Source organism: Hemicordylus capensis, chromosome 1, assembly GCF_027244095.1.
Source record: "Hemicordylus capensis ecotype Gifberg chromosome 1, rHemCap1.1.pri, whole genome shotgun sequence".
Lineage (NCBI taxonomy): Eukaryota > Metazoa > Chordata > Lepidosauria > Squamata > Cordylidae > Hemicordylus > Hemicordylus capensis.
The window spans coordinates 242,366,860-242,385,075 of NC_069657.1; the positions used below are offsets into that span (position 1 = coordinate 242,366,860).

General features: G+C 42.9%; 1 protein-coding gene across 2 annotated transcripts in view; it reads left to right on the top strand.

Moving 5' to 3' along the window:
* Positions 1–4,912: 4,912 nt before the first annotated feature.
* Positions 4,913–18,216, top strand: part of RCBTB1 (RCC1 and BTB domain containing protein 1) — a 49,724-nt gene continuing 36,420 nt past the window's right edge. Inside the window, exons 1-5 of one of the 2 annotated variants that reach the window (XM_053283848.1) lie at positions 4,913–5,028; positions 13,591–13,788; positions 15,023–15,173; positions 15,812–15,978; positions 16,731–16,889. In XM_053283848.1, coding sequence (XP_053139823.1) covers positions 13,663–13,788; positions 15,023–15,173; positions 15,812–15,978; positions 16,731–16,889 — 603 coding nt within the window. In that variant the 5' untranslated portion in view covers positions 4,913–5,028; positions 13,591–13,662. Of the gene's footprint in view, positions 5,029–5,132; positions 5,715–13,590; positions 13,789–15,022; positions 15,174–15,811; positions 15,979–16,730; positions 16,890–18,216 lie in introns of those variants that run through there. The other variant, XM_053283846.1, reaches the window with a different exon arrangement.

Below are 18,216 nucleotides of genomic sequence, written 5' to 3' on the forward strand. Positions count from 1 at the left end.
CATTGCTGATGTGCCTTACTGACAACTTTCTTTTTCAGAAGTTGGAGGAGGAAGAACCAAGCAAGTCAGCTGTTCTCTGTTGGTTAGGCTCAAGTGAAGTAAATGAAGTTAAAATATTAGGATCTTTGAGGGAAAGTAACCATGTGATGCTGCAATTATTCATCTTAATGAAAAGCTAAGAGTCAGGTTGCTTTGGATTTCAAGGAAGCTGATTTTACTCTTTTCTAGTTTTATCAGTGATTTAGATGAAGTGGTGGAGGGAAGCCTCATCAGATTTGAACACTGTACAAAACTGGCAGGGATAGCCAGTGCCAAAATGAATCTAATATTATGGAAAACTGGACTGAAACTAAAAAAAAAATTACAAGACAAATGGTTTTGCAATAGTACACGTGAAAGATCTTGGGATTGCAGTTAATCACAAGCTGAACTAGAGTCAACAATGTGATGCAGTTGCAAAAACAGACTAAGGCAATGTATGACTGCATTAACAGAACCATGAAGTAATTGATTGATTGATTAAGTGCCGTCAAGTCAGTGTCGAGTCTTAGTGAACACATAGAAAGATTATTTCCAGGATGATCTGTCTTCAACTTGGGCTTTAAGGTCTCTCAGTGGTACATTCATTGCTGTCGTAACTGAGTCCATCCACCTTGCTGCTGGTCATCCTCTTCTCTTTCCTTCAACTTTCCCCAGCATTATAGACTTCTCAAGAGAGCTGGGTCTTTGCATAATGTGTGTTTTACCATTAAGTATTACCATGAATAATAGTGTTTTACCATGAATAAATAGTTCCACTCTTCATGTATTACCATGAAGTAATAGTTCCACACTATTCTGCAATAGTTCAAGCCCAGCTGGAATACTGTGTTCATTTCAGGACACCACACTGTAAGAAGGATGTAGACAAACTGGAATGGGCTGAGTGGAGGGCAACAAAGATGTTGAGGGATGTGGAAAACAAGCCCTGTGAGGAAAGACTGAAGCAACTCCATTTAGCCTGGAGAAAAGATGATTGAGGTATGTCAGGATAGCATTCTTCAAAAACCTGAAGGGCTGTCATGGCAATGACTTAGTTGTGTGCTGGACTCTATCTAATGGACTCTAGTTACAGAATGCTAGTTTTTTGCTGAACATTAGTAGAAGCTACTTAATGAGAATGCTTTGACAACAGAACCAATTACTTGAGGACGGGTTCTTCCTCACTTAAGGTTTTCAAGCAGAGGCTAGATAGCCATTTGATGAGGATTCCCGATCACTGGGTCAATGAATAGCCCTAGACAGCAAACCTGATCCTTTTAAGAATAGTGCAACCTCTTCTAAAGTATGTTAGATCCATTCCCAGTTGTGTAAACAACAGTATCTTTCTCTTGTTTGCATTATGTTTGTTGTTTGCTCTCATTTATCCAGCTTCTCATAACTTCCCAACAGTGGTTCAGGATTTCCACATCCTATCTAGAATCTGATGAAAATATGGTGGGGGGGAGAGGGAGGGGTGACATTAGTATACTGAAGACTTTGCAGTCCAAATCTGCAGCCAACTTCATTCAGAGGTTTCAGGTAAATATTAGAGCATGGGGGACAAGACAGAATATCCTGTAGCCCAATAGCAAAGGGAAAGAGCAGAACCCTCCCCAGCAATATCTCCTTGGAATGACAGAGCCACTTATATATGTACCCCCTCCATAACGCCTATCTTTTCAGGTAGCCCAGAGTTTATAGTACTGAAAGCTGCTGAAAGGTTCATGAGAATTAACAGGATCACACACTCTGTCTCCTAGCACAACTGTTCATTCCAAAACCAGGCCAAAAACCAGACTGAAAAGTATTTAAATTGTTGGTATCACAAACCAACTTGTGCTAGGGCACTCAAGCACCTTGTTCAAAAACAGAAAGTTAAAAACAGCCCGGTTATTGCCACAATCACATAGTGTTACAGCTTCTAGCTAACAGTTCTTTAGGTAAGTAGCCCAGAATGATTGATGAGAGTGAATGCTTTGGGCATCTCATTCTGTGCTTTAATAAGATACCCCTCAGAGCATGAGGAAGGTAACCCCCAAGTGCATTGGAAACATTATGTGTCAATCTCTTTCCCACTCACTTCCCCATGAAGTGCACCAACTACAGCACACACTGACCTTCCCCCCACCACCTGCAATGCACTGAGTGCACCAACCAACTCCCCGCAAAGCAATATCCCCTTACCTGGTGATGGCAACAACACCCATACTTCTTCCATTCCCTGCCTTTTCAAAAAGCAGAGGGCAGCAAGTAGAGTGGAAGAAAGTGCTGGCCTGCCACTCGACTGAGAACACTTCCTTGTGCACTGTTGCCTGCCTCGTGTCTTTTGAAAAGATAGGGAATGGGAAGAGCAGAGCAGTGTCAGCACGGCCACCACAGCCAGACAGAGTAGAGGCAGGTAGGTGAATGGTACAGGGAGTGAGCAAGTTGTTCCCCACTTCAGCCTGAGGTGGCTGCCTCACCACACTTCATTAGAAGGTGGCCCTGATCCTCACCTGTTCAGTGCCTCTCTTCCTCTCTATTAGTAAATAAAGCAAAGATTACAAAGAAGCCTCCTATGTTCCCTCGGCCAAAGGAAACCAAACCTCACTCATGCTGCTCCTGGAATTTCTCGCTGCTCAGAGAAGCATGGAGCACCTAACAACATAAATGATACATTCACCCTCACAGTCCAAGTTCAACTGTTTCACACATTGAACCTTCTCTTCTGGGAAGGAAATAATTTCTAATGTTTTTTTGACTGCTTCATGGCCTTGATGATCTAAGATGACATTTGTGCAGAACACTCAAGCAGATAGCTTTGGCTGCAACCCTAAACATGCGCACTGAAGCAGGGGCGTATCTAGGGTAGTCAGGCAGGGCACGTGCCCTGGGCGCCACTTGAAGGGGGCGCAAATTCTTTTTAAAAAAATTTATATTAAAAAAATGGCCACTAAAAACAAAATGACCACTGCACATGCTCAAATGGCCTCTGTGAGGCCCTAGGCCATGCCAGGCCTTGCAGAGGCCATTTGAGCATGCGCGGTGGCCATTTTGTTTTCAGCGGCCATTTTTTAAAATGAACAATTATTTTTAAAAATGGCCACTGCACATGCTCAAGTGGTCTCTGCGAGGCCCTAGAGGCCAGCGGTGGGAGAGGTAACCTTTGCAGACCCCCCTCCCACAGCCTATAGGAAGCACCCCAAGGGGCTACAGGTAAAAAAATTTGATTTAATATAAGTCACTGTACACATATTCAGTTTGGCACTATGTATAGAGAATCAAGGCTTGTGAATACTGAGCTGAAGCTTATGAGCTAGGATTGTATTCATTTGCTCTTACTTTGCTTCTTATGATAAGTGAGTTAAATGTGGTGTCTTAATAATATGGTTATTAATGGTGAGTTTGTTCTTTGAATCAGTGTGAAATCCTTAGTATTAATGCCCACTGGGAGTTTCTTGCTCTCTTTCTCTCATTTTAACTATCTTTCTGAAAGACTAGAATATATTCCAAGCAGAGATACAGTTTACTCTGCATATCCTTTAATTATTTCCAGAGTATCTGGGAAAAGCCAAATTCTCCATTTATTTTTAAAACTTATGTAATAGTGATGCTACAATGCATAGTAGAGAATTAGACAGGCACTTCTGTTTAGTTTTCCAAGTACACCTCCACATAGTATTTGGGTATTTCATGAGCCCCAGCATACTGAAATTTGTAGTTTTCCAGCAGTTTTTGACCTGGCTACGTCCACTGCTAAATAGTTTTTGAAATTTTAAAAGATTAATGAGCTTGACTTATATTTTTCAGCTGATATTATAGTAAAGTTATCTTAAAGATGGGTGTCAGATGTTTGGACAGGGGGCACAATTTCAGTACTTGCCCTAGGCGCTATTTTCTCTAGATACGCCTCTGCACTGAAGAGCAAGCCCCATTGAACAGTGACACTCGCCAGGATAAATATTAAACCAGGATAAATATTAATCTAGGACAAGTCGTGGTGCCTTCACCAGCCAGTTCGTTTATCTATGCAGCCAACCTGTGTGGCTTCTGCAAAAACCTAGTAGCTGACAGCCCCTGCTGCTCTTGGGCCTAGCATTGTTTTTTGTGAACTGCCTGGAGCCTTTGGAGTCAGGCTGTATATAAATTAAATAAATCGTAACTGCCAATGAAAAAACTCAAAGCTGCCTCGCTGCCAGTGCTCTTCTGCATCGGTTCTGGAATCGCACTGAAGTCCCATTGGCCTCCTGCAACTTCTTTGGTCTTCCCTCTCACCAGGGGTCTTCATCTTCCCCCCACCTAGCTTCCTCTGTTTTGCCACAAAAAATTAGGGAATATGCCAAATTACAGGCAACAGAAATGCGCGGTGACAAAGGAGGAAACGTTTAGCTGAGGAAATATATCTATGAACTGCTCCGAAAGTCTTGGTGCTTCTCAAAATGTTTTCAGATTAAGAAGCAATGAAAAGCAGATCCATGAAAAGGCAGAAGCGCTGTAACTGCACACATTTCGTAGAAAGGGACGTCACGCAACTTAGTTTTATGTAAACATCTGATATATCGCCCTTCTCCCAACTGATGAAAGCTAGTTGCTTCGCCACTATGCGTGGTCAGCCTCGCCTTAGCATACAGCGCCCGAAGAAAGAAAACACACAATTCCCTCCCTTCGTGCCGGGAGACAAAGGTTAAGCATTACAGCCCCGGCTAGTTCCTCGCTGAGAGTCTCACTTGTTGAGACTGGCCGAGCAGGAGGCGCTTACCGCCGGCGGTCAGGAGCAAAAAGGGCACTCACAGCCGCCGCAGCCCCTTCCAGTTCCGCTATTGCCAAGCGATTGGGTCTGGCGGGCTGCGAGGAGACCAATTGGCGAAGGGCAGAAAAGGCACGCGCTTCACGTGATTGATACGGAATTGTCGTAGGCTGTGCGTTTTGCCTACTGCGCATGTCCGCATTTCGCGTTGCCGCCGGTGGTTTTCGGGCTATCGGCGTTGACAGGCTTTCCAGGCTTCAGCATCACTTCGGCTTAACCAGGTGAGGGCGGGGCAGCTGGAGGAGAGCAGAGCCTGGTTGCGTCGGGGTGAAGCGCTTGGTGCGCGCGCGGTGGCCCGGGGGGAGGGGGGAGGGAGGGAGTTGAGCGAATGTCGTGCAAGGAAAGGTGCGTGCGAGAGAGAGAGAGAGAGAGGGGTTGTTTCCTTGCTTGGAAGGAAGGAGTGAGTGTGTGTGTGCCTGGCACACTGTGAATGTCCAAGTTTGAATGTCAGAGTTCCCTTTCTCAGGTCAGGTTTTGGCTTCTGAATGCTAATGAGCGGGGGCATGTCTTGGTAAAGTTGAGTCTGTCATCCGCTCCCGCTTCCTGTCCTTGTCTCCCCCGCCTCCTTGGTTAACAGAAAAATGATTTATATGTCTCTCTCTCTCTCTCTCTCCTTCTCAAGTGTTGAACTACTTGTCGGTGTTTTTTAATCTGGGAATTAGGATTCGTCCGGCCAGATGTGCAAAGGCTTCCAAAAACGGGGGCGGGAGAACTGTCGGGGCTTGTGAAATCTTGCGTTTGTGTGGTGTGTTTGGTCAGTTTTATTTTCGTCTTGGAAGTCCTGAGCAAACACTGTGATGCATCTGGTACTTCTGGAAACAGAGACTCGCTGGATCTCAGTAATAAGAACCGGGGACTTGTGCGTTCGGCTGCGATTCTGGGCTGTGTGGGTCTTGCGTTTGTACAGGTACGCTTCTCCCTACGGTTGCTGCAGTTATGGTCTAGCGGGGTGGGGGTGTTGGATCTGGGAAGCCTCTGAATTGAGCGATCCCTGAAAGAAGAAGCAGCCCCGACCACTCTGTCCCCATTTCGCCGGCCGTACACTCCTTAATATTTGTCCAGAAGCCTAAGAAGGGATGCACTTCCACTGACATGTGTATGGTACCCCATGGTGTAGGGAGTGAATTGAGGTGGCACTCTGGTGTGGGGAAGTGGTGGGCAGGAAAAGGTTAAGTTTCTTCTATCTCGTGGTGCTTTTCTTTAGGTAAAAATACCTAAAGGGTGTTCTGTGTTACACATAGTTGTTCAGTTACATTGCTCTCTTGTTCTCCTTCAGAACAGCTCAGAGCAGTATATACGGTACTTCCAATTTTCTCCTCAAAAGCCCTGTGAGGTTTTGTCACTGAGTGGGGATTTGAAGCTGGATCTCTCCACTCTAACCACTATACCACACTGGCCCCCATGTAGTGAGTAGTTGTCTCCTGAGACAGAATTATCTAAGCAAAAATGGCTGTCTTTCAGAGAGACCCTCAGTTTTGAGTAATTATGTTGCTGTGTTACTTCCTGGTGGCATGGGATGCTGTACACTTCACTTCAAGTAACAAGAAAGGGATCAAAGGAGCTTAAGGGCTAATATGCTTATAAACTCAATGGTGGTTTTCATTCTGTCTGTATTTCTGGAATGTAAATGCATTGAGAAACTGGCCACTTCCGTCTGAAAGCATCCTTTCTTGCCTTAAGTTTTCTCTAATCTCTTCCTGTAAAGCCTCTCTGGCCATCATCACTTTCAAAGAAATGCACATTGTTAAGGTTGGCCTTGAGGCAAATGACACACCGAACTGGTGGTTTCCCTTAGGAGGTGAGATGTGCAGCGCTCTTGGCTCCTATCTAACAGTTGGAACTGAGCTGGCACTTCCTGAATTTCTGGTAGAAAGCCTTTGTTTCATATCAGGAAATTACCTGTACTGCAGAAACACCTGATAAAAGCAGAAGGTTCTAAAACTTAAGACTGAAGACAAGGTTAGCCAGCAGGAGCATTTTATAACTTGCATATATGCTTGTCAGTTATAAATTTATTGCAACTACTGGATATATTAGAGGGCATAGCTGTGTAAAAACAGCCTTTGGAACATAGGAAGCTGCCTTCTACGAAGTCAGAATGTTGGTCCATTTAGCTCAGTATTGTCTACCCAAACTGGCAGCGGCTTCTCCAAGATTGCAGGAAGGAGTCTCTCTCAGCCCTATCTTGGAGCTGCCAGGGAGGGAACTTGGAACCTCAGATGCTCTTCTTAGAGTGCCCCTCCCATCCCCTAAGGGGAATGTCTTACAGTGCTTACATGTAGTCTCCCATTCAAATGCAACCTGGGTGGACTCTGCTTAGCAAAGGGGAAAAACCATGCTTGCTACCACAATGCTAGATCTCCCCTTTGTGTTGGATGGGTCCTGTTGTGTTAGATTATTTTCAGTTAGTGCAGCCTGAGGTTATGGGCAAGATCCTGGGCAATGTGTGGGCAACATCTTGCACTCTTGACCCTTGTCCATGGCTAATAAAATCTGCCAGGGAGGGTACAAGCAGATGGTTGGAGGCTTTAATCAGTGCTCCATTAAGGGAGGGCAAGATATCACCATGCCTCAAGGAGGCAATGGTAAGACTATTTTTTAAAAAGCTCTCTCTTGATCTCTCCAACCTGGACAACTATAGAACTGTTTCTAACTTTCGCTTTTTTTTTTTTTTGGTAAAGTGATAGAGCGTGTGGTGACATCACAGCTGCAAAGGGTTCTGGATGATATGGATTCTCTTAGACCCCTTTCAACTTGGCTTCTGTCCTGGGTATGAGACTGAAACTGCCTTGGTCACTCGAGTGGATGAACACTTATGCAGGGAGCAGTGTTCCCTCTAACACATCTAGATTCCCAGATGTTGTTGACTACAACTCCCATAATCCCCAAGCAAAAGCCTTTGAAGCTAGGAATTCTGGGAGTTCTAATCAACAACATCTGGTTAGTGTTCACTCTAATTTTTATAGTCCGTGTGTGGAAACAGTTTTGTTCTGGGTGGCAGTTTCAAGTTATTGTGCGCACATAATTGTCACATACACACGGATAGTAACATTGCGCCACACAAAGCATGGTGTGCAAATTTTTTTAATCTTCCCCCACCCCACCCCCACCACTCTTCTTCCGCGGCTTATTAATCAACACTGAAACTAGTTATTCATTACTAAGCACCATAAATATGGAAGGAAAAAGAAGTGTCTCTTACAATTCTACTCTATTTTATTAAAAAGTATAATAAAAACAAGGCAATTCTTCAACAAATAGTTATTGTAAGTGATACTACTAAGGCTCATGCCTTAGAGGGAAGGCTGATTAGTGGCTGTGCAAGTCTTAATGTCGCCTCCATAAAACTGTTCTGTGCTTTAATTGTTGGGTATGAAGATTACTGAAAGCTATGTCCAATGATGAAAACTTTTGCTGTTCAAACCATGATTTAATGTAATTAGTACTTAAATTTGAGGACGTAGGCTTCAAAGGAGTAGCTCTTGGTGTCAAATTTAGAATTGTGTTTTGAAAACTGTCCTTGTCCTTTTTCCTTGCCAATTAGAAGGGATAGAAACTTGTTTGTTTTAAAAAAAAATCTGGATGAGAATTTTCCATGTCTTATAACAGATCCTTGTGTTGTCTACTTATGGAATAAAGGGATGTAAAAGCTGGAAGAGGGCCTGTTCAAAATAAAACTGAGCGGGGGGGGGAAAGCAATGTAATAGACATTTGAACTATATTTTGGACCTGAAAAACTTCCAGTATTGTACACACAACACCTTATTATTATTATTATTATTATTACTACTACATTTATATCCTGCTCTTCCTCCAAGGAGCCCAGAGCGGTGTACTACATACTTGAGTTTCTCTTTCACAACAACCCTGTGAACTAGGTTAGGCTGAGAGAGTAGTGACTGGCCTAGAGTCACCCAGCTAGTTTCATGGCTGAATGGGGATTTGAACTCAGGTCTCTCCGGTCCTAGTCCAGCACTCTAACCACTACACCATGCTGGCTCCTTAGCAGCCAGGACCCGAATGGCATCTTCTAGAATAGACATTTTATAAATAATTATTGTTTTGAAAATAGTGGAAAATGCTACAAATTTAGAATAATGTAGAAATTAAATCTCTGCATTACTAAAATCTTAATCTTTCACAGCCAAAACTTATATTTAACAAAAGAGAGAGAGAGAGAGAGATTAGAACTGATTTTAAGGCATTAAACACAGCCAGATTCACAAACTCCACAGGACTAGGTAGAACTGATGCAGTCACCAGACTTCTGCTAAAGACACAATACAGTAGCTGTTCTGAGTGCTAAGTTATATTCCAGAAAAAGGGCTGGGAATGCCAACTTCAAGAGACCAACCAAAATCTTATAGTGATGGAGGGAGACGATTCTTTCCTTAGGAAGAGCCCACGGCCTGCAGGCTGAGACAGCAATTTACAAAGGCAGTGGCGGGAGGGAGTGGCAGCCGCTGCAGCGAGCAACAATTTAAGGAAGCTGAGCGGAGGGCTTGAGGGTGTGTGTGCGTGTGCATGCACGCAGGCGCGTGCCTTAGAGAGAAGGCTGCATCTGGGGATCCCTGTTAGAGGGCACACTGTCTGGGAGCTTAGCAGGGGAGGTGTGACCCTGTTCGTTCTGCTGGATCTCTCAGCGGCATTCGATACCATTGACCATGGAACCCGCAGGACCACCTCTCAAGTATGGGGTTAAGAGGTCTTGCTTTGGAGTGACTTCAATCCTTTCTCGGGAGTAGGGTGCAGAAGGTGGTGCTGGGTGACTATTGCCCGGCACGTTAGCCAATGGCCTGTGTGCTTGCGCAAGGTTTCGTTTTGTCCCCCATGCTGTTTAACATCTACATGAAACCTCTGGGAGAGGTTATCCGGGGACTTTGACTGAATTGTCTGCAATATTTTATTTATTTATTTTTTAAACACATTTTTATACCACCCCAAACTCAAGTTCTCTGGGCAGTTTACAAGACAATAAAAACAACCAATAAAAAGATTAACACATTTCAACAATTAAAATTTTTCTAGACCCATTTCAAACTGGCTTTAGAGCGGGCTATGGGGTTGAGACAGGCTTGATCAGCCTGATGGATGACCTATACCGGGGAATCGACAGAGGTAGTGTGACTCTGTTGGTTCTCTTGGATCTCTCGGCGGCGTTCGATACCATCGACCATGGTATCCTTCTGGGTCACTGCTCTGCAGTGGTTCCGCTCCTATCTCTTGGGCAGATCCCAAATGATGGAGCTTGGTAACATTTGCTCTTCTCAACAAGAGCTGTTATATGGAGTCCCTCAGGGCTCCATTCTGTCACCAATGCTTTTCAATATTTACATGAAACCGCTGGGCAAGGTCATCAGGAGATTTGGTGCTGGGTGTTATCAGTATGCTGATGACACCCAAATCTACTTCTCTCTTTCATCTGCTTCATAAGGAAATGGCGTTCATTCCCTAAATACCTGCCTACAGGCAGTAATGGGCTGGATGAGGGATAACAAATTGAAGCTGAATCCAAGCAAGATGGAGGTGCTCATTGTAGGGGCTCAGAATCTGAGGGATGAGTTAGATCTCCCTGTGCTGGATGGGGGTTACACTCCCCCGGAAGGAACAGGTATGTGGGGCTGCCTTTATACGTAGTTCGGAAACTTCATTTAGTTCAAAATGCGGCAGCAAAGCTGGTTTCCGGGGCAACCCGGAGAGACCATATTATGCCTGTTTTGAAACAGCTGCACTGGCTGCCGATATGTTTCCGAGCAAAATACAAAGTGCTGGTTATTCCCTTTAAAGCCCTGAATGGCTTAGGTCCAGGTTACCTTAGAGAGCGCCTTCTTCGGTCTGATCCCCACTGCACACTAAGATCATCTGAGGAGGTCCGGCTCCAGTTGCCACCAGCTCGTCTGGTGTAGATCCAGAGGTGGGCCTTCTCTGTAGCTGCTCCTGTACTGCAGACATCCATAATTTGAATTCTTTATTGGAATTTAGGAGAGCCCTAAAGACCTACCTGTTTGGCCTGGCCTTCCAGTGCTCTTAAATTGTTTTAAAGGGTCTTTAATGTTTGTGAACCGCCCTGAGCTATTTTCTAAGGGCGGTCTAAAAATTGAATGAATGAATGAATGAATGAATAAATAAATAAATAAAATTAAAAACATTAAAACTATTAAAACACAATTAAAACAATATCTAATTAAAAGCCTAGGTGAACAAATGTGTTTTAACTGCTTATTAAAAAGTTCTCAGATTGTGAGGTTCTTATTTCAACAGAGAGTGCATTCCAAAGCCTCGGGGCAGCAGCGGAGAAGGCCCGTCCCTGATTGGCCACCAGTCGAATTGGTGGCAGCTGCAGATGGACCTCTCCAGCAGATCTCAGTGGGCGGTTTGGTTCATAGCGAATAAGATGTTCTCTTAAATACCAGGGCCCAAGCTGTTTAGGGCTTTATAGGTTATAGCCAAAACCTTGTACCTTTCCCAAAACATATTGGCAGCCAGTGTAGATTTTTTAAGATAAGAGTGATATGGTCTTTCCGAGATGACCCAGAGACCACATACAAAGGCAGCCCCACGTAGAGTGCATTGCAGTAGTCAAATCTGGAGGTGACCAGCAGATGTACTACTATTCTGAGGTCATTTATCTCAAGAAATGGACACAGCTGGCATATCAGCCGAAGCTGATAAAAAGCACCTCTGGCCACTGCCTCAACTTGGGAAACTAGGGAGAGTTTTGTGTCCTGAAGCACCCCCCCAGACTACATAACTGGTCCTTCTGGGCAAGTGTGAACCCATCCAGAACAGGCACATCAAAATCATCTCCTGAGTTCCTACTCCGCACAATAAGTACCTCTGTCTTATCTGGATTCAGCCTCAGCCTGTTATGACTGCCGTCTTCATCAGGGAGCCGACAGGGGCAGCGGGGATAGGGGGCTGCGTGGCCCGTGGAAGTTCCAGGATGCCCCGCATGAGCAAAAAAGAAAATTGATTGCTGCATTGAGACTCTCTAGCTACTTTGCCCTTTCTGCATATTACAAGACTGAGTTTTGAAGGTTCAGGTTTGCATTGTCCTTGACAATCTGCCTCTTGTGTTTTGCAAACACTCTTGCCTTTGTTTTGAATTTCTGTGGAATTGACCTTGCATGACTCCTTGTTTTGCCCTTTTGCACTATCATCATTGAACCATTTTTGGAGATGTCACCCAGCCATGACAGCGGGATTGGCTTATTGATATATGCCATGGGCAAGCTTTGCAGTAGCAGGACATGTTTTCTTGACTCTTTGGTGTTCTGTTTATTTCTAGATTGAAGCCTCATGATACTGTTTCATTGCTTAAATGCCTTCTGGTGTAGCCTTTCTTCTCAGCGGCTGTATTGCTCGCTAGGAATGGCTTCAAATGGTGCTTTGCTAGGAATAGTCGGAGCTTACAATTTGTTTTGGTTGCAAAATGCAGCAGCAGCATAGGCTTTGTGATGATTTGTATGACATAATGTTGGTGAGGATCAAATTCAAAAGACATTGCAGTTGTCTCTCAGCATCGTCTCATGATTGGCTTTCAGCCATGTAATGAGTATGGGGTTCTGTAATAGCAGACCAGGGTGGGGATAATTGAATTGTATGCGACAATGCTTAAATTATCTGCTACTGTTTTAACTCCAGCTGTAATTTTCATAAGCTGGAAATTCTGACTGAGATACTGCTGGACAACTGTTTCAAATGTACCTTTATTTAGATTGCTGATTTTGAGCTATTACTTAGTAGCATCATGACAATGAACTTTAAGAAATATTTTACTGAGTATCTTGTGGGCAGCAACATCAGTTGCTGAACTGGTCAGAATAACTTTCTTTCTCTCCTTGCCCCTACTGTGTGAGACAGAGTTCACTTTATTGGTGCAGAAATCCAGTTTCTTAGGCTTGAAATGACAACATATTTGCTGTAATTATTTAAAGCTAGTTAGTTAAGCCTGTCTGCCCAGGATTTTGCAACTTTCTTCCAGGATTCGCCTATAGTCTCAAATGAGAATTGTGACATATTTTTGTGTATGTTGCTGCTAAAATCAGCACTTCAAGCTAATTAAGCATATTTATTCTGTTTACATATTGGGAAGCAGGTTCCATTGAAATCAGCAGGATTTGTAAGTAAACATACTAGTGTCCTGTAACAGAACAATAAGTAAAGTGTGCCCACAGAACCCTGTGGTTTTCTTTGGTAGAATACAGAGGTGGATGGGTTACCATTGCCTTTCAGCATCTTTCTATATCACTGCTGCCCGATATAGTACCAGCAGGGATTCCAACCGGCAACCTTCTGCTTGTTAGTCAAGCATTTCCCCACTTCAGCCTTAATTCAAATTGGATATTCTGTTGTTCTGCACTAGCTGTCAGAAGAGTGTTCTTCTGGTATGATGCTGTGACCCCAAACCTTTCAAGAGCACCTTCTGTAGAAATGGCATAATAAACTTTTATTAACCATCAAGAGATGACACCTGTGTGATTAAAAGAAGCAATGGTTAATATATTTTCATGACAGATGCTGCTGTTTGTATTGTCAGCTACTGTATACTGTGTACAGGAGAGCAGTCTGATGTAAACTGAGGATAGATGACTTGCACCCTCTTGATTATTTGCAAGGCTGAATAGAAATGTGTCCTAGATACTGTGCATTACTGCATATAATAGATGTGCAGATATTTGTAATGCTGAGTTTAATATTTCTAGGGCTTTGCACTCCTATTCACAGTAATGTAGAAATGCTGTCCAATATCCTGATTCTAAACATGCCTTCTTTTCTTTCAGCTGACTCCCATGAGTTTAAGTGGCAGATGAAATGCCAGTGTGTCCATAGGGCTGGTGCGAAATGCAGTAGTCATGGTAGATGTAGGGAAATGGCCAATATTTACCCTGCTTTCACCTCAAGAGATAGCAACTATTCGGAAAGCATGTGTATTTGGAACTTCTGCCAATGAAGCAATATACATAACCCATAATGATGAGGTAAGACTAAGAAAGAGTTATAGATGAGTTCTGGTTGTCTGCTTAAGTTAAAAAAAAAAAAAGGCTTCTTGGTATATCTAGTTCATTAAGCAAAAATAATTCAAGTGATTGGAAAGTACTTGGTTTTGCATGATAACTGAATAAAACATGAGAATTTAAGGTCATTTTTAAAGGTTTCTTATAATCTCCAATTACAGGTATTGGTGCAATTTCACATTACAGTAATCATGAAGAAAATGCAAGAACAGGTGGTCATGGGCTGCATAATTCTTTAAATAATAATAATTCTTTAAAAGAAGAAAGTCTGAGAAATATCAGTGGATTATTGGCTTCTTAAATTATTCTGTGCTGTACTGGTTTTTCTCTAGTTGTCCAGTCCTTAGGACACACAGTATGGCATTTAATCAGTGAGATATGATGATCCTGTGAAAGTTTGATACAATATTGTCTGACAGAAATTCAGACTTGGTTGATATAGATCCTGTGAAAGTCTGAACAGCATTCTGGACTGTCAGAAGAAGGGTGCTGCCTTCTCTAGTTTGCAGATTTGGAGGTTCCTAAAGGAGGAGGTGTTGCTTAATCTGCAGACAGGTTCCCTAACCGGAACTTCATTTGGGTGCTCATGGTACTGATGGGGCCCAGTGTTTTAGTCTCTGCCCAGAAGATCTTGCAAAAAAGCCCACGTTCAGTGGTTTTTCTTGTGGTCGTCATATTGGCTTGATGGATGTTTTCCCTCAGTCCTTGTTGAAAGCCACAACCGCAGTATAGTTCATGCAGATGAGGTGGGCTTGTCACTTTCCCCCCATCGTCTCAGGAAAGGGTTCTTCCTTTTTTGTGCCCAGATCTGCTGCACCCTTGGGAGAACTACTGACACAAACTGGATATGCACAGGGCCCTTCTGCCTCATTAGTACAGGGAACCACAGGAAATCAGAGGCTGCCCATTCCCTGTGAAAAAGGACTGAGAAGTGTTCCCCGCACCTTCTTGTGGTGGCATACAGGAGACAAAACAAGGTGTGCCCCCCCCAACTTGGCATAATGATACATACATTCACTAAGCAAAATTAGACATTACTAACTTAGTCTGGATCTTTCCTGGTATTATTAAAGTGTAAACTTTGCTGTGCATATGTGTGTGTGTGTGTGTGTATTTAAATCTATTTTTTCCATTGTGATTTTTGTTGTGAAGACTGTGGCCGTAATAGTACTGAAAATGCGGACTGCTCTCTTTCTAGGTATTTGTATTCGGGCTAAACTGTAGTAATTGTCTGGGGACTGGAGATAACCAGAGTACCATTGTGCCAAAGAAACTTGAAACCCTATGTGGAAAGAAGATTCACAGTCTCAGTTATGGGAGTGGACCACATGTGATACTTAGTACAGAAGGTAGAGAACATCTGGCACACTTGAGCAATGCGCGCGCTCTCCCTCCCTCGCTGTTTAAGCAAGGAAGGGTCATTAAAAGTGAGAACTGAGTGGTTTATGGTAAATGTGGTTGTCCTGATAAAACACGCTTGGCAACTTCGTTCCATTCAATCATCTGCATGATGCAAAACAGTGCTTGGAGTCAGAGAATGGGTGATTGCACTTCCTAATTCTTTATCCCAAACCCTTGACAAGTAAGTGTGTGCACGCACTCATCTGCTTTCCTGTCTGCTATAAAAGTTGTTTTTTCTTTTTTTAAAAAAAATTAATCTTGAATATGTGAGAGGCTTGGGTTATAAACCAAAGTACTTCACTTATTTGATACTTCACTCTAGTATAAAGGAAATATTGTGAGTTTACTAATGATTTGGTCATGAGTTCCATTATTTCCAGTCAACTTAGGCCAGGTTCTCAGATTCTTTTCTGTTTCTTAAAACATCTGCTACTATCCTGTAGCGATAGTGGTTAAGCAGAAATGATACATTTGGGTGTTGCTTAATAAAACTTATGAAAAACAGAGACTTTTTTTAAAGGAATCTGCATCTTAGGCTACATAAACCATTCTAATTGTGGGGAATTTGATTTTGTGTCCTATATAGATGGTGAGGTTTATGCCTGGGGACACAATGGATACAGTCAACTTGGGAATGGAACCACCAACCAAGGTGTTACACCTATTCAGGTCTGCACCAACTTGCTAATTAAGAAAGTAATTGAAGTAGCTTGTGGCTCCCATCATTCTATAGCACTGTCATCTGATGGAGATGTAAGTATCTTTATTTTAATTAGTTGCTACAACTCTTGCTGCTTAAAACCTGCTTGTATTTGCAAGTTTCAGATGTTTGGGAACTGTCCTTGAAAGGTGAATGTGGTGCCGTTGTCGTTTTTCTATACCGTATATTTCTATAAAATGTTTCAGACTGGATTTTTTCTTAATAAAGAAAACATATTTGTACTTTATACAACATGTTTACAGAAGGAATAGGCTGCCAATTGGCACATGGCTGAATAAATAATTTGAGAAGGCTTTATTAATCGGTCACATGCAAATCTGCAAACTATGGTGTCAAAGTCAGAACAGTTCAAGGGTAGACTATTTGGGTGAAAGTTGGATAAATCAGCTGGAGCAGCATTTACTTCCAGATTTCAAGATACACTCTGATGTGAAGCTTTTTTTTATAAATCGGTAACAGGTTATGCACTTGCTTTTTCTCAAAGGAATAAAGAATGGTGTGTGGTATTTTATCAAGTGCCCTAGATACACATGCTTGATAGTATATCAAGCAAAGACTTCGACAACTTATCCTTGAAAATATTTCCTGGCACTTTCATGCTATAACTCTTGGCAAGGATATTTGGGGGTGCCACTACTGCTACCAGTATGGGTTATGTCTTTAGGGGGTGCCTCTAGTGGGATGTCTTGCTTCTCCACATGTCTAATGCTCATTCTTCTGTTTCTGAAGGTTTGAAATGTGTTTCCATTAAGCATATCTTTCAATCTTCTTCCTTTGTGGAAAGGTATATGCCTGGGGCTATAACAATTGTGGCCAAGTTGGATCAGGATCCACAGCAAATCAACCAACTCCTCGCAAAGTTTCCAATTGTTTACAGACTAAGGTGGTGGTCAGCATTGCATGTGGTCAGACCTCTTCCATAGCTGTAGTAGACAATGGTGAGGTAAGCACTCTGGCTCTCCTGCATCTTGGACCTGCTTCTGCAAAGATTATTAGTAAAGTATAGAGCAAGTTGTTCATAAAAGATGCCTCAAGCTCCTGACAAGCCTCAGTTGTTTTAAGCTGGACACCTTCTGGCTGTTCATTGCAGAAGGTTGATGTTCACAGTCAATAAGTTTGTTTTGGCACAGATAAGTTCTCTTCATTGTTTATGATTTATTTCTGAAAAGGATGCTGGACCAAATCTCTATTTTATTTATCTATTTAATTTATGTATTAAAAGATTTAATATACTGCCCAATCCACAGACTCAGGGACAGTATCCTGTACACAGCAGGAACAGCAACAGAGTATTTATTTTATTTTTTAAAACCACTTAAATTAAAGGGCAAACGCCTGGTGGAGAAGAAATGTCTTCAATAAAGATTTAAAGTCTGTAAGGCAGACCAAACCGGGGCGGTGGAAGGGGGGAGACCTTTGCCTAACATCTGGAAGGATAAAATGTAAGAACTTAGTATTTACTTACATTCATATTGCACTCTTCCTCCAAGGAGCCAAGAATGATATACATGGATATGTTTATCCTCAGAACAACCCTGTGAGGTAGGTTAGGCTGAGGGGTAAGTGGCTGGCCCAGATTTACCCAGTGGGTTTCATAGCTGACTGGGGATGGGAAATTGGGTCTCCCTAGTCCAGCACTCTAACCACTACACCACACTTAAGAATGGCCCACGGCTCCAGCAACAGTTAAGTGAAGATTGGAAAGCATTCTCAAAGGCCAAAGTCTAAAATCCAGTTGCTTGAAAATGGCGCAATACTGGAAACGGAAGAGCAACCATATCGGCATGGGTTTAAACTATAGCAAGCTAAACCTGTTTGCCCACCGCATGTGTTCAGTCAAGCCTACACAAGTGGGGGTGCGATGGGATAGTGGAGTGGGTCAAGTTAGACAAAAAAGCTGACCCCTTGGTTTTTATAATTCAGAGGCCAATACTTCAGATACTGAGTGGTTGGGGAGAAATGCAGAACTTGTCACACTTTGAGAGGAGGGTGGCCATGTTTCCCATCCCATTGTCTGGCAATAATAGAGAGATTACAAGCCGCTTCTGGAAGCTGTTTGAATAAAAATCTGTTCCAACTAAAGTGTCTGTGTCATGGCAAAACAATTTAACACCCACCCCCCCAAAAAAAGTTAAGATCTCATTTCTGGAGAGTAAATACAAATACAACTATATGAGCTTGTTCTTGCCAAATCGGGAAGGGTGCCTTGGTATGTAGTAGCAAGCATGACTTGTCCCCTTAGCTAAGCAAGGTCTGCCCTGGTTGCATAT